The sequence below is a fragment of the Penaeus chinensis genome, chromosome 23 (genome assembly GCF_019202785.1).
Source record: "Penaeus chinensis breed Huanghai No. 1 chromosome 23, ASM1920278v2, whole genome shotgun sequence".
NCBI classification, from domain to species: domain Eukaryota; kingdom Metazoa; phylum Arthropoda; class Malacostraca; order Decapoda; family Penaeidae; genus Penaeus; species Penaeus chinensis.
The window spans coordinates 17,884,403-17,901,172 of NC_061841.1; the positions used below are offsets into that span (position 1 = coordinate 17,884,403).

Sequence of the window (16,770 nt, forward strand, 5' to 3'; positions counted from 1 at the left end):
TACGTGTGTGTGTGTGTATGTGTACGTGTGTGTGTGTGTATATGTGTACGTGTGTGTGTGTATATGTGTACGTGTATGTGTGTATATGTGTACGTGTATGTGTGTATGTGTATGTACATGTATGTTTGTATATGTATATGTGTTTGTATATATGTATATATGTATATATACATACATATATGTATATTCATACATACATACATATATCCATACATACATACATATATCCATACATACATACATACATATCCATACATATATGCATACATATCCATACATATATACATACATATCCATACATATATGCATACATATCCATACATATATACATACATATCCATACATACATACATACATACATACATAAATACATACATACACACATTTGGTTATACACGTCTCTTTCGTTTTCCTCCTTGTGTTGTTTTGTTGTTGTTTTTTTCTATTTACTACATCCATGCAATAAACCAATATACAGAGAAGAAATGGAGGAAAAAAACACTCCAAATAAAAACACGTGCGTCGCAAATCTCCGCCCACCCCCCTCCCCCCCCCTCTCCACTCGCGAGCAGACACAGACAAACATACCCCCCCCCCCCCCGCCGCTCCCCGACACAGAAGTGAACAGTCAGTCGAGTCAGACAGAATTGGAAACACAAACACACAAACCCAGACAGACAGACACAGACAAACACAAAACCACCACTCCTCCCCCCCCCCCCATCCAAGACACACACGCTTACAGTGAACAGTCACACAGACAGAATGGAAAACACACAACACGCAAACCCAGACAGACAGACAGACTAACCCCGGTCTAAAAACAGTTCCACCAGAGTCATCGTGGGACTAAATATACCTCGCACTTCCTGGCGAGCTCTCGAGACAGACGGCAGGGGGGGGGGGGGGGATAAGGTAGTGGTCGGGACTAGGGGACTAGGGAGGGAAGGGGGCATGGGCAGGGAGAGGGTATATGGGGAAAGGAAGTGGGTATGGGGTAGGGGAGAATATATGGGGTAGGGGAGGGTATATGGGGAAAGGAAGTGGGTATGGGATAGGGGAGGGTATATGGGGTAGGGGAGAGTATATGGGGTAGGGGAGAGTATATGGGGTAGGGGAGAGTATATGGGGTAGGGGAGAGTATATGGGGTAGGGGAGAGTATATGGGGTAGGGGAGAGTATATGGGGTAGGGGAGAGTATATGGGGTAGGGGAGAGTATATGGGGTAGGGGAGAGTATATGGGGTAGGGGAGAGTATATGGGGTAGGGGAGAGTATATGGGGTAGGGGAGAGTATATGGGGTAGGGGAGAGTATATGGGGTAGGGGAGAGTATATGGGGTAGGGGAGAGTATATGGGGTAGGGGAGAGTATATGGGGTAGGGGAGAGTATATGGGGTAGGGGAGAGTATATGGGGTAGGGGAGAGTATATGGGGAAAGGAAGTGGGTATGGGGTAGGGGAGAGTATATGGGGAAAGGAAGTGGGTATGGGGTAGGGGAGGGTATATGGGGTAGGGGAGAGTATATGGGGAAAGGAAGTGGGTATGGGGTAGGGGAGAGTATATGGGGAAAGGAAGTGGGTATGGGGTAGGGGAGGGTATATGGGGTAGGGGAGAGTATATGGGGAAGGGGAGGATATATGGGGAAGGGGAGGATATATGGGGAAGGAGAGGATATATGGGGAAGGAGAGGATATATGGGGAAGGGGAGAGTATATGGTGTAGGGGAGAATATATGGGGTAGAGGAGGGTATATGGGGAAGGGGAGAGTATATGGGGTAGGGGAGGGTATATGGGGAAGGAGGTAGAGTATAAGGAAAGGTAGGAGAGAGGGAAGTAGGTATCGGGGTACAAGTAAGGTAAGGGGTAATCTGGGGAGGGGGTTTAGGTAGGGTTAGGAGAGGGGACTTGGGAGGTAAGTATAGAGTAGAAGTAGATGGTAGGGGAAGAGGGGGGGGAGACACGGGAGGGGAGAGAGGGGGTGCCAGGGTGCCAAGAAGAAGACCTTTGGGCACGTGCCATGCTGGGTACGGGGCGTAAAGATGAAGGTTAGGCGTTAGGGGATGAGAGGGAAAGAGGTAAATGAAGAGAGGGGAGGAAGTGAATGGGGAGAAGGAAGGAAGTGAATGGGGAGAAGGAAGGAAGTGAATGGGGAGAAGGAAGGATGTGAATGGGGAGAAGGAAGGATGTGAATGGGGAGAAGGAAGGAAGTGAATGGGGAGAAGGAAGGAAGTGAATGGGGAGAAGGAAGGAAGTGAATGGGGAGAAGGAAGGAAGTGAATGGGGAGAAGGAAGGAAGTGAATGGGGGAGAAGGAAGGAAGTGAATGGGGAGAAGGAAGGAAGTGAATGGGGAGAAGGAAGGAAGTGAATGGGGAGAAGTAAAATAAAGAGAAGGAAAGAGGAAAATGAAGAGGAAGGAAGGAAGCAAATAAATGAAGGGGAGAAGGAAGGAAGGAAGGAAGTAAATGGGTGAGAGAAGGGTGAACGAGAATAAGAGGAACGAAATAGGAGAAATGGAAATAGGAAGAAAGAGAGAAGATACCGAAATGAAAAGGAGGAGAAAATGTGTAGAGAAAAGGGGGTAAATAAAGCAGGAGGAGAAAGACGAATGGGAAAAAGTTCAAGAAAACAACTGACTTAGAAAGAAGAACGGGAAGGGAAGGGAATGAAGGGAAACACGTAAATCGGAAATCAAGAGACTAGAAGCGGAAGGGGAAGAGACAAACGAGAAAGAACCTGATAAAAGGGAATAGTAAAGAAGCACAAAGAATGAGAGCGTAAAAAAACTAAATAGAAGCCAAAGAAGAAGTGGGAAGGGAAAGAGAGAAGATGAATGGGGAGGAATTAAAGGAGGCGAAGGAGGGGGGGTAAGGGGGAGGGGGGGTAAGGGGGAGGGAAAGAGAGGCAGATGGCGGGGGGCTGAAACAGGAGCTAAGCCCTGGGGCGTCGTATCCATTTCTCCAGCTGATTTTCATTTTCATTAAAGAAAAAAAGAAAAAAAAGGAAAAAAAATCAACAGAAAAAACACGAAAATCTAAATGTTTTCTTTTTTTCAAAATCATTTCTTGCGTCACAGTCATAACTCAAGTAAATCATAAATAAATTAAATAAAAAAACATCGGGTTCTTATAATCATATGTATCCCGAGAGTATCGCATTAAAATAAACAAATACATCACACATACGTACACGCACACGCACACGGACGCAAGCAAGCACACGCCCACAATTTTACTTATCTATATATTCAATCTCTCTCAGCGGGAGGCGGCGGAGGAGAAGGAGGAGGAGGAGGAGGAGGAGGAGGAGGAGGAGGAGGAGAAGCGAAGGAGGAGGAGAAGCGGAGCAGGAGGAGTAATGGGAGGAGGAGGGGGATGAATAAAACAAAGAGAAAGAGAAACAGAATATAAGTGGAGGAGGAGGAGGAGGAGGAGGAGGAGGAGGAGGAGGAGGAGGAGGAGGAGGAGGAGGAGGAGGAGGGAGGAATGGGGGAAAGGGGAAATAAATCCGATTACCATACGAAAATGGAGAAACGAGAAGCATGTAACAAAAGGGGATACTAAAAGAAAGGTAAAAGCAGCCTATGGGGGGAAAAAAATAGACAAAAGTTAAACTAATTGGATGTATATGCATAGATATATGTATATGTATATTTATATGTATATGTATATGTATATATATATGTATATGTATACATGTATACGTACATGTATATGTATATGTATATGTATATATATGTGTATATATATGTATATACATACATGTATATATATAATATTATATATATATATATATATATATATATATATATATATATATATATATTACACACACTTCTTATCGGAAACACGAAAGTCTTAATCACGGATAAACAAATTAAACAATAATAGCAAGAAACGAACAAAGGCACAAACACAAACAAACAAGAATAAACAACGAAACAACGACAGGGGGGAACGAAATAAAAACTGCGGATGCGATGAAAACGGAAACACGTCACTCGCTTCGCTGAGAATATCGGCGAGCGAGCGTTAGTCTGGAGAATTTCATTTAGAAACACAATCGCACACTGATAAAGCGGAGAGAGAAAGGGATGGGTAGAAAGAGAGGAGATGGAAGGCGGGAGGGAGGAGGGGAGGGAGGGAGAGGAGGGGAGGGAGGGAGGAGGGAGGAGGGAGAGGGAGGAGGGGAGGAGCGGGTGAGGGAGGAGGGGAGGGAGGGAGGAGGGAGGAAGGGAGGGAGGAAGGGAGGGAGGAAGGGAGGGAGGGAGGGAGGGAGGGAGGAAGGGAGGGAGGGAGGAGGGAGGGAGGAAGGGAGGGAGGAGGGGGGAGGAAGGGAGGGAGGAGGGGGGGTAGGTACGGGAGAGGGAGGGATGAATGGCGGGGAGAGAGGAGAGTGGGAGGGAGGGAGGGAGGAATGGATGGAGAGAGGGTGGGAGAAAGAGAGAAAGTCAGTCAAACAGAATCAAGAAAAAAATCAATCATAATCGAGTTAGAAACACCCCCACCACACAGCAAACATCCCCCCCCCCCCACGCGCTCAAAACAAACCGTGACAAAAAAAATCCCTCACGCGCGCACTCCTACAAAACCCAACTCGACCCAACCCAACCCAACGCCCGTGTCCCTTTCCCCATGTCCTTCCCCCTTCCCTTCTCCTTCCCTATCCCCATGCCATACCCTCCCCTTCCCTGCTCTCTCCTCCTTCCCCATATCCCCATGCCATACCCTCCCTTTCCCTCCTCTCCTTCCCCATATCCCCCTTCCCTATCCCCATGCCATACCCTCCCCTTCCCTCCTCTCCCCTCCTTCCCCATATCCCCATGCCATACCCTCCTCTTCCCTCTCCTTCCCCATATCCCCCTTCCCCTTCCCTCCTCTCCTTCCCCATATCCCCCTTCACCTTCCCCCCTCTCCTTCCCTATCCCCACGCCATCCCCCCCCCCTTCTCCTTCCCTTCCCCCTCCCGCTCCGAGAACAAGCCAAGCCTTACAATGCCCAATAAACATACTCTGTTTATATATATATACACTATGAATACGGTAAGGAGGTTAATGCTTAATCTTATTTTCGTCACGAATTTACCCGTGGAAAGAGGGGTGGGATGGGGAGGGGGTGGGGGGGTCGCGGGGGTAAGTGTGCGTAGGGGTTGGGGGTGGATAAAGGGCGTATGGGGGGGGGAGAGGGGGAAGAAATCGTATGAATTTGAATCCGCGTCTGTGGGAGAGGGCGTCGGAATCCCCAGTTAAGGAAAACAAAAAAAAAAACAAAAAAACTTTGAAAGAAGTATCATTTTGTTTGAAAAGCGAATACAAATACTGGCGATTTAAAAAAAAAAAAAAAAAAAAAAAAAAAAAAAACAACAGCGGCAATAGGAATGATTTTACTTCTCCATTTTCCTCCTCGCTTGCAAGTAAACAAGTGAATCACGCCGGCGCAACTGTAACATGATGAACGAATTTTCTTTGAGAAATTCGCGGGTGGCAGACTCTCTCCTCCTTTCTCCTCCTCCTCTCATCCGCGCATCTGTTATCGTTCCCCTATCCTTCTTTTTTTTTCTCCGCTTCCATTGTTGATTAAAGTTTCTTGCCATCTGTCCCTCTTTCTTTTCTCTCTCCCTTTTTCGTTCTCCCACATTCTCTCCCTCTTTCCCTGTCCACGGCCCCCTTTCTTTATTTACTCCCGTTTCTCTCAACTCCCTTTCGCCAAACCCTAACCTAACCTAAAACCTTCCCCTTCCCCTTCCCCTTCCCCTTCCCCTTCCCCTCTACCCCCCCCCCCGACCCGGAACAGGTGTCACGCCGCGAAGCTCTATGCGTGACCTTTGACCTCGTAACCCTGATTCGCCACTGAAATCAACGAGCATCGCGTAAATCGTAGAATGACACCAATCCCCCTTCTCTCTCTCTCTCTCTCTCTCTCTCTCTCTCTCTCTCTCTCTCTCTCTCTCTCTCTCTCTCTCTCTCTCTCTCTCTCTCTCTCTCTCTCTCTCTCTCTCTCCATCATCGGGCCCGCCTCCCTTTCTCCTTTTCTCCCCTACCCTCCCCTCTTTTTCTTTCTCCTTCCCTCTCCCCGTTCCTTGCTTTCTTCCATTCCCCTATCCTCCTTCCTTTCTCTCCCTACTCTCTCCATCTCTTGCTTATTGTATAACGAAAATTACACCATAAATATAAACTTCCCCGTTCATAATGCAAACAGCAGACTAAAGGATTTACAAAAAGGGTAATACACAAGTCTGCTTCAAAGCTTTGTGCCATCATCGCCATGTATCATTATATAATAAATATACAAATTGGCTATATATGATTATATACACGTACACATATATACAAACAAGTGCATACAAATCCAAACAAACATAGAAAAAAAAATTATATATATATATATATATTTATATACATATAAATAAATACATAAAAGCACACAAATGCATACAACAAATACACAAATAAAGAGGTAAAGGCAGACAGGCAAAGGTATCTATGTTTGTTCATCTATAACTATTTATTCACACGCATTTCCCATTTTCTTTCCCTTCCCTCCTTGTCTTGTTTACAAAAAAAAACAATTCTCAAACAGAATAACACCTGAAACATGTACACTTATCTCGGTATGTACACGCACGCGACTACGCTCAATTTCTTATCCCCAAATTCTCCCATCTCTCAGCCCAAAATTTACGTCGTTTCCGCCAGCTGGCAGCCCGGCGCGTACTGCGGTTGGCCGGTAATAACCAAAGGCCGGACGCTCCCCCCGCGACCGGCTCCCTACTCGTTTTAGCCGCGGGCACACGAGCCGAGGCAGAAGGCAATGGGAAACCAATAACATGCCAACGATCTCCGGGCATTATTACACGACATGTACAGGTTTAAACACAGGTGAATGGAAAACCAACATACGCCTAAGCGAGCACGAACGCAAAATAAATTCAAACACACGGGCATGGACACGCACTCGCAGAGCCTCAGACATTCATCTAAAATAAATCGTCACTCTCCTGAGAACCACCAACACCGAGCCTGACCTTTTCAATTACGTCATCCCATACCTCGCTGTCACCCTACTCAAGAAAATGATTTCCCTGACTTCGAGGACGACTTCGAGGACGACTTCGAGGACGACTTCGAGGACGACTTCGAGGACGACTTCGAGGACGACTTCGAGGACGACTTCGAGGACGACTTCGAGGACGACTTCGAGGACGACTTCGAGGACGACTTCGAGGAACGATTTTCCTCCTCCAAACAACTCGCCCAAGGAACTGCCCTCGACCTATTACCATCCCTTACAAAGGTTGATAAGGGATAACATGCAATCGTACACAAACCACGGCAAGGAAGCCGCAGGGCCTTGTTATAAGATTCCGCCAAGGTATAAAAATGTCCTTCAACTAAACAGAATAACAAATGCTAAGAAAGTCGATCCTAAAAGAGGAACACAACCCTTGAGTCGCGCTTCTGAAGTGGGTCTGTCAGGAGAGGTTACCAGGGAAGATCCAGAACGTTCAATAAACATCAGAAAAAAAATAAAAAAAATAGGTGCGGGGGGGAAATAGTTACATCCTCTCTCTCTCAGAGCATCTAGTATATTCCAGAAAGACTTACACCGCACATCAATGCTGGTTTCATCCGTCACAAACTTCGGAACAGCAGCAAACAACAACAACAAACAAACAAACAAAGACTACGCTCGACTCCATAATCGAACTTCGCTTCTTATACCGATTTTCGAGAAATCAAATGCAAATCCCTACAAGACGGAAGAGAGAGAGATTTCACCAAGAAAATCCAGCAGCGACATCGTTAACATCCGCAAGACAAAGTTTTTTTTTTTTTTTTTTTTAAGGCCGCGAGTATACAAGTAATGCCACACTGGAACAAATACTTTCCTCACTCCATCACCATCATTACTATTGTCATTGTAATCATCATTCTCATTGTTACTATTATCATCATGATTGTTACTATTATAACCATTTTTACTATTTATCATTTTCAATATTACCATTATCATTACCATTTACGATCGTCAAGATAACAGTAATAACGATAGTAGTAGCAATATAACAAAACAACACTCATCATATTGATTACTGTACTATTGATATTATCATTATTATTCGCATTTAATCATGAAACTACTGATAAAGATAATGACAGATTGTAATTTTCACACAAAGCTAGCACGTAAGACTTGTTCCAGCTCATAAGCACACGAACTTGTACCTAAAATAAAAATAAAAAAAGAGAAAAAAAAGGAAAAATGAAAGGAAAAATAATGGAAAAAAAAGACAAAGCGAAAGAAAGAAAAAAACCTGTTGCCATGCACTTCGAGATGTTGGGTCGCACGAAACGCAGTACGACATTAAAGAGACGAAAATGAAGATGGACGTGGAAGGAGAAACAAAAAGAGAGAAAACCATAAAATAAAATAAAATAAAATACCAAGAAACGCAGACGAGCAATATCAATGCAACACAGATCAACTCGTTACATGTTTTTATTTGAAACGATTCGAAGACGGTTTTTTCTCCATTTGTTTAAACTTGATCGCTTGTTTTTTTTTTTATACATTATATAACTCTACGTACACACTTTACATAAAGATCTATAAACCCATCCAAAGTCATCAAACAGAACAGCATCGATTGTCTCCACAGCCGATACACAAGATGGCAGCAGACACAGCAGCCTATGATGCTAAATGCAGCAAAACCTGTGACTCACTCCACTCGCATTCCATAGCCATAACTCCGCTCCACCTTTATTTTCGTTCTTCATTTGTTTTAGCATCGACCCTCACTGTCTCCCGCGTCTCTTTTCTTTTCCTTTCACCTCTTCGAGCTGTCTCTCTCTCTCCTCCCCTCCCCTCCCCTCCCCCACCCCTCACCATATCCCTTCTTTTCTTTCAATTTTATATCTCTCTCCCTCCTTCCTTTGCCCTCACCCTCTCCGTCTTTTTTTTTTTTTTTTTTGCCTTACCCCTATCCTCCTCTCTTCCTCTTGCTTTTCCTTATCCCTTTCCTTTTCTCTTCCTCCTTCAGCCCTCCCTCCCCCCAACCACTAGCCACCCCGCACCCCCCCACCTGTGCCAAAAGACAAGCACGAAATGGAGTACGATGTCAACACCCCCACCCCCCACCCACCCACTAACCCCCGCTCCCCATTCACCCCACGCTACATACACAAGCAATGCCAAACTTGTGACCCACGCATCGCCCCCCGACCCCCCACCCTATTCCCCACCTCCCCCCCTCCTCCCCGCCCACTCGCCTGCACCCATTGGCACAGCACCCTCACGCCCACCATCATACGCGCCTACACGCCCGGTTTCACTCACGCTAGACAGCTACACGCCCGTAGAGAGAGCGCAGAGCAGCCGTGATAATGTGTGCGGGGATCTGTTTTGTGTGTGTGTGTGTGTGTGTGTGTGTGTGTGTGTGTGTGAGTGAGTGAGTGAGTGAGTGAGTGAGTGAGTGAGTGAGTGAGTGAGTGAGTGAGTGAGTGAGTGAGTGAGTGAGTGAGTGAGTGTGTGTGTGTGTGTGTGTGTGTGTGTGTGTGTGTGTGTGCGCGCGCGAGTGCATGTGCACACGAATATGCGCTTTTGTTCCTTGTTTCCTGGCGACGATTGCCGTTATAAGGAGCCGTAAAGTCTACATCCTTCGCCGCTTTCTTCCATCAATTTTCGTAATTTCCTCGCTATTCTTCCCTCACTTCCCTCCCCTTTCCTCTCCGTCTACGCGAATGCCGGAGGGACGGCGGGCAGAGGAAGCGACCAAACCCAAGATGTGACTAAAGCAACATCTTATCTGTGCCCGAATCTTTCCCGAATTTCGGCTCCGTTTCAGTTGTGTTCACTTATTTTCCGTTTGTTCGTTTTGATTGATTGTTTAACCGACTTGTTTTCCCTTCGTATGTGTACCCATTTATATCATCTTTGTCTTTGCATTTTGTTGAGGTTTGTTTCATCAATTCCCTCCATTCAGTTGTTGTTTTTTTCGCCGCTGATAAGCTTATTCCATTTGCCACGTTGTCTTATGTTTCTTCTTGTATTTCCTTCGTCTTCCTATTCTCTAACTCCTTTATTGTTGGCACTTTCATGTGTTCCTCGCTTCCCTCGCCTGGGTTTCATCAGCGATATTCCACCCTCCATCCTCCTCCTCCATTTCTCCCTGCCTTCTATACCCCTCCTTTCCCCCTCCCTTCCCCCTCCCTTCCATCCCAATCCCCCCAACCCCCTTCTTGCCCTCAACAGGACTCGATGTGCTCATCTTCGTTCCTCTTAATTAGTTACCTGATCTGTGGGGCAACCTTGAGCCAGTTCCTTCTCCCAACCTACCTTCCTCTCCCTCTCCTCCATCTCCTTCCCTCCCTCCCTCCTTCCCTCCTTCCCTCCCCTCTCTCTCCCTTTACTTCCCTCCCTCCCCTCTCTCTCCCTCTCTCTCCCTCTCTCTCCCTCTCTCTCCCTCTCTCTCCCTCTCCTTCCCTCTCTCTTCCTCTCCTTCCCTCTCTCTCCTCTCCTCCTCTCTCTTCCTCTCCTTCCCTCTCTCTTCCCTCTCTCTTCCTCTCCTTCCCTCCCTCCCCTCTCTTTTCCTCACCTTCCCTCCCTCCCCTCTCTCTTCCTCTCCTTCCCTCTCTCTTCCTCTCCCCCCCCCCCTCTCTCTCCCCTCTTCCATTTTCCTCTCCCCTTCCATCTGTCACCATATTAGAGGGGCTTGTTGGCGGCGAGAGGGTGTCTCTGTGCGATCCATGGGATTCTACTCTTGTCGTTTCTCGTGCTGGTATATCGCTTGGTTCCCGCTGTGCTGTTTTATAGACGGTTCTCCTCCTCCATGCTGGCGCTCTCTGGTTCCATGAGCTTATAGGTTCGAGGCAGTCCTGTTGTCTCTACGAATCGCCATTTCTAAGTCACTTTGTTTCTCACAGGGTTTTTATTCTCTTTTACGTGCCTTTATTCCAAGCCCGTTCACTTCGGTTCGTTTCTCTCCTCTGCTGGTTCATCGTCCGTGCTTTCATTTTAGAACCATTTATCTTTAGTTCATCTCTATGTTGCTCTTCCAACAAAGCTCTCGTTTCCAGGCAATTCATTTCGGTTCACCCTTAGCCGGTTCTCTCAGCGTGCCCCTATTCAAATTCAAATTCAAAACACCCTAAGCCCATTTAGTTACAATGCTGCCTCTCTTTACATAGATGGTTACAAGTTACAGTGATACGGAATAACCAGAAATGACATTATAGAAGAGCTATAAGACAAGATTTTCACACCATTAGAAAACGAGATAAGGCTTACATGGCTTATTTTAACACTTCTTTACCCGATGTCATTCATTCACAATTCTTCCTGATACTGCGTGCACTTTTTTTTTTTTGCAGACGACAGTTGTTTTCTGGTTCATTCGATGCGCTGGTGTGTGTTCGGTCGTGCATGCAATTTACGTCTGTAATTGCCCAATAATGTTCACCAATAATGTCCATTCGGAATGGAATCCGTATCGCTACTATTGCTTTTCTGACGTGCTTTTCATAATATTTTTCCCGTGTATCCGGAGTTTCCCAAAACTGCACAGATAAACTAAAAAAAAAAATAATAATAATATCCATCTGCCTGCCTGCCTGCCTGCCTGCCTGCCTGCCTGCCTGCCTGCCTGCCTGCCTGCCTGAAGCCTGCCTGCCTGAAGCCAGCCTGCCTGCCTGAAGCCTGCCTGCCTGAAGCCTGCCTGCCTGCCTCTAATTTTATCTGTCAGTCGCTATCCCTTTCACACTCCCACCTATCCAGCTTCCCTACCAACCTCCCACCTCCCACTTACCCCTCCCCCTCCTCCACCTATCCACTCTCCCTCCCTTCCCCCCTTTCCTCCGTTCCTACCCCCTCCTCGTCGTCCGACAGATCTGTTCCTTCGTGATGACAGGGAGGGCGGGAGGGCGGGAGGGAGGAAAAGGAGGAGGGAGGGAGGGAAAGGAGGAGGGAGGGAGGGAAAGGAGGAGGGAGGGAGGGAAAGGAGGAGGGAGGGAGGGAAAGGAGGAGGGAGGGAGGGAAAGGAGGAGGGAGGGGAGGGAGGGAGGGAAGAAGAGAAAGAAAGAAAGGAGGAGAGAGAGAGAGAGAGAGAGAGAGAGAGAGAGAGAGAGAGAGAGAGAGAGAGAGAGAGAGAGAGAGAGAGAGAGAGAGAGAGAGAGTCCGACAGAGACAGACAGAGAACCTAGAAAGTGAAAGAAAAAGTGAAAGGTAGGAAGGAAAACTGGACGGAAGAAAAAGAAAAAAAGACAATAGATCATGCGGTGTTACGAAACGAACATACGAGAGGGTGGACAACATCAGTCGTCCCAGTCTCATTTTTCTCCGTCATCTTCGTTCCTCCTATTTCCCTTCCGCTAAGTAAGAGGGAAGACGAAAACAACATGGTGGAGTTTGAGGGAAATGGACGAAAGAGAAAATGATGGAGGTAAGAGAGAGAGAGAGAGAGAGAGAGAGAGAGAGAGAGAGAGAGAGAGAGAGAGAGAGAGAGAGAGAGAGAGAGAGAGAGAGAGAGAGAGAGGACGGTGAATTTGGGAAAAAGGAGAAGAGAGAAGGGGAGGAGGAGGAGGAGGAGAAGGAGTAGTAGCAAGAAGAGGTGGAGGAGGAGGAGGAGGAGGAGGAGGAGGAGGAGGAGGAGGAGGAGGATAAGAGGTGGAGGAGGAGGAGGGTAAGAGGTGGAGGAGGAGGAGGGTAAGAGGTGGAGGAGGAGGAGGGTAAGAGGTGGAGGAGGAGGAGGGTAAGAGGTGGAGGAGGAGGAGGGTAAGAGGTGGAGGAGGAGGAGGGTAAGAGGTGGAGGAGGAGGAGGGTAAGAGGTGGAGGAGGAGGAGGGTAAGAGGTGGAGGAGGAGGAGGGTAAGAGGTGGAGGAGGAGGAGGGTAAGAGGTGGAGGAGGAGGAGGGTAAGAGGTGGAGGAGGAGGAGGGTAAGAGGTGGAGGAGGAGGAGGGTAAGAGGTGGAGGAGGAGGAGGGTAAGAGGTGGAGGAGGAGGAGGGTAAGAGGTGGAGGAGGAGGAGGGTAAGAGGTGGAGGAGGAGGAGGGTAAGAGGTGGAGGAGGAGGAGGGTAAGAGGTGGAGGAGGAGGAGGGTAAGAGGTGGAGGAGGAGGAGGGTAAGAGGTGGAGGAGGAGGAGGGTAAGAGGTGGAGGAGGAGGAGGGTAAGAGGTGGAGGAGGAGGAGGGTAAGAGGTGGAGGAGGAGGAGGGTAAGAGGTGGAGGAGGAGGAGGGTAAGAGGTGGAGGAGGAGGAGGGTAAGAGGTGGAGGAGGAGGAGGGTAAGAGGTGGAGGAGGAGGAGGGTAAGAGGTGGAGGAGGAGGAGGGTAAGAGGTGGAGGAGGAGGAGGGTAAGAGGTGGAGGAGGAGGAGGGTAAGAGGTGGAGGAGGAGGAGGGTAAGAGGTGGAGGAGGAGGAGGGTAAGAGGTGGAGGAGGAGGCGGGTAAGAGGTGGAGGAGGAGGAGGGTAAGAGGTGGAGGAGGAGGAGGGTAAGAGGTGGAGGAGGAGGAGGGTAAGAGGTGGAGGAGGAGGAGGGTAAGAGGTGGAGGAGGAGGAGGGTAAGAGGTGGAGGAGGAGGAAAGAGAGGGAGGAGGAGGAAAGAGAGGGAGGAGGAGGAAAGAGAGGGAGGAGGAGGAAAGAGAGGGAGGAGGAGGAGGGTAAGAGGTGGAGGAGGAGGAGGGTAAGAGGTGGAGGAGGACTAAGAGGTGGAGTAGTAGTAGTAGTAGTAAGAGAAGGAGTAGTAGAAAGAGGAGGAGGAGAAGAAAGTGAAGGAAATAGTGGAGGAAGGAAAGGTGGGGGAGAACGTAAAAAAGGAGAGGAGAAAAGAGAACAGGCCGAAAAAAAAGGGGTAGGGGGGAAGGGGGTGTGAGGAAGGGGTCTCAAAAAAGGGGTAGGGGAGAAGGGGGTGTGAGGAAGGGGTCTCAGAAAAGCGAGAAAAGATCAGGCCGCGTAATTAAGCCGAAGTATTTGCACAACGCGACGGTCCAGCCAGACAGATACCAGACAGCTCCAGATGCCTTCGGGAGGCGAATTATAAGAAAGGGTAGAGGAGAGAGGGATAAGGAGAGGGAGAGAGAGAGATAAGAGATAGGTAGAAAGAGATAAGAGATAGATAGAGAGAGAGCGAGAAAGAAAGGAATAATGAGATAGACAGACATATAGAGAGCGAGAGCAGAATCGTACGAGGATCCATCAAACGCGAGCAGACGGGAATGACATCCCTGCTGTCCCAAAACCTCCAGATTTCCTAGAATTCCTATCCTAGAATTTCTTAAGAGAACGATTCACTTAACCTTAAATCAATTCCATCTTCCACAACCCCAACCTCCTCCTGCTAGGGTCCCTCCCCAACCCCAACCTCCTCCTGCTAGGGTCCCTCCCCAACCCCAACCTCCTCCGGCTAGGCTCCCTCCCCAACCCCAACCCCACCCCAACCCCAACCTCCTCCTCCTCCTCCTCCTCCTCAACCTTTCCTCAAACTCCTCAACCTTTCCTCAAACTCCTCAACCTTTCCTCAAACTCCTCAACCTTTCCTCAAACTCCTCAACCTTTCCTCAAACTCCTCAACCTTTCCTCAAACTCCTCAACCTTTCCTCAAACTCCTCAACCTTTCCTCAAACTCCTCAACCTTTCCTCAAACTCCTCAACCTTTCCTCAAACTCCTCAACCTTTCCTCAAACTCCTCAACCTTTCCTCAAACTCCTCAACCTTTCCTCAAACTCCCTACCTCGACCGGAACCTCCCTTAAAACCTCCTCTTCCCCTCCCTATAAAGGCAAACCCATCCCTCTTCCCTTAAAGTTCACCGCCTCTTTAAACCCCAACTATCACGCTTCAACAGAGAACCCTTTAAAAGGAAGTATTTTTTTTTCTACCCCGTTAAAGAGAATCTACTCAGAGAGAAAAGGGAATTTAAAGAGAATCTATTCCTTGAACAGCGCGCACACCTTCAGGATGAATTAACAACAAAAACAAAAAAAAAAACAAGAAAAAGAAAATTTATGTATCCCCCACATAAACCTTGGGCGAGGTAGAAGGCTTAAAAAGAACTTAGGAAATAATTGGCTCATAAAGCAGACAAAAAAAAAAAGTTTAACGGAATTACGAATGCAGATAAAAAAGGAAAACGGGTAATGAGATGAAGATGAACACGGCACTAAACATGTAACAAAAAACAACTACAAAATGCAAACAAACAAAAACAGCAACAAACAAATACAACCAAACACAGACCAACCAAGTCAATCTTAGAACAACCAAAAGCGACCAAGGAGGAGGAGTAGGAGGAGAACAATAATAATAATGAGGAGGAAGAGTAGAAGAAAAAGACGACGAACAAGAAGAAAAAAAAAAGAAAAAAGAAGACGATGACAAAGAAGACAAAGAAAGAAAAATAAATGAACACAGCCCAACCGACCTTAGAACGAGCAAGACACCTAAGCACATACCACAATACCAACAACAAACAAAAAAAAACAAGCAAGCAACCCAACCCAAACAAACCAACCGTCGCCGACCAATCAACGCGCCTCTAATCAACAGATACCCCAAAAGATAAAATCCAAGAATCCAATGAGCCCAAAGGGTAAAGAAAAAGAAAAAAGAAAAAAGAAAATCTTTCGCGAAATGTTTGGCTCTCCGGCTGCCGCTCTCGGGCCGGGCGGATCAGCGGGAGAGAGACGGTGATGGAGAGGCAAGGGGCCCGAGGGGGAGGGAGAGGGAGAGGTGGAGGAGGTAGACCTGAAGGAGGAGGAGGAACACGGAGAGAAGGGAGGAGGCGGAGGAGGCGGTGAAGGCGGAGGAGGAGGAGGAGGAGGAGGAGAGGGTAGAAGAAGAGAGAGAGGAGGAGGAGGAGGAGAGGGAAGAAGAGGAGAGGGAAGAGGAAGAGGAGGAGAGGGAAGAGGAAGAGGAAGAGAGGGAAGAGGAAGAGGAGGAGAGGGAAGAGGAAGAGGAGGAGAGGGAAGAGGAAGAGGAGGAGAGGGAAGAGGAAGAGGAGGAGAGGGAAGAGGAAGAGGAGGAGAGGGAAGAGGAAGAGGAGGAGAGGGAAGAGGAAGAGGAGGAGAGGGAAGAGGAAGAGGAGGAGAGGGAAGAGGAAGAGGAGGAGAGGGAAGAGGAAGAGGAGGAGAGGGAAGAGGAAGAGGCGGAGAGGGAAGAGGAAGAGGAGAGGGAAGAGGAAGAGGAAGGAGGGAGGAGGGAGAGGAGGAGCAGAAGTAGAAGTAGTAGTAGTAGGAAGAGAAGGGAGAGGCAAGGGGCCGGAGGGAGGAGGAGAGTTAGGTGTGGAGGAGGAACAGGAGGAACAAGAGGTTGTGGTTGTGGCGAAGGTGGAGGTGGAGGTGGAGTAGGGAGGAGATGTAATTATGTGCCGGTAACAGGTAGTACACGTATCAGCGTTACAGTGTCATCGCCATCGTCATAATCCTCCTCCTCCTCCTCCTCCTCACCACCACACCCAGTACCAACCAACCAAAGATCCAGCTGAGAGGCTGCAGCTCCCGGAGTTCCAATGAGCTGGCCTTTTATCCCGCCGCGAAAGGAGGATCCGATTCCACTGCCAATCCCCCGACGTCGAATCAAATGCCACTTCATCCAACAATCATGTTAATTACGGCTAAATCGCGAGGGCGGGGGAGCCTGGTGGCGGCGGTGGAATGCTTCGAGCGAGCAGGGGCGGGGACGGAGACGCGCTACCTACCCTTATTTTCAACTCGTGTTCAAAAGATCCTTCGAGTAGAAAGGTTTTAGAGTACACGTCTGCCGTACTGCACTTGGTCACGGTAA

At 48.1% G+C, this 16,770-nt stretch overlaps 2 protein-coding genes across 2 annotated transcripts in view; one reads left to right on the top strand and one right to left on the bottom strand.

Annotated features, from left to right (window-relative positions):
* Nucleotides 1-842, bottom strand: part of LOC125037688 (basic proline-rich protein-like) — a 51,064-nt gene extending 50,222 nt beyond the window's left edge. The window contains exon 1 of the mRNA XM_047630881.1: nt 812-842. Within this exon, the coding sequence (XP_047486837.1) occupies nt 812-842 (31 nt within the window). The remainder of the gene's footprint in view (nt 1-811) is intronic.
* Nucleotides 843-2,018: 1,176 nt separating this feature from the next.
* On the top strand, nt 2,019-7,306 carry LOC125037690 (heavy metal-associated isoprenylated plant protein 32-like). Its single transcript, XM_047630882.1, has 3 exons — nt 2,019-2,046; nt 6,668-6,805; nt 7,068-7,306. The coding sequence occupies exons 1-3, from the start codon at nt 2,019-2,021 to the stop codon at nt 7,304-7,306; spliced, it is 405 nt and encodes a 134-aa protein (XP_047486838.1).
* Nucleotides 7,307-16,770: the final 9,464 nt, after the last annotated feature.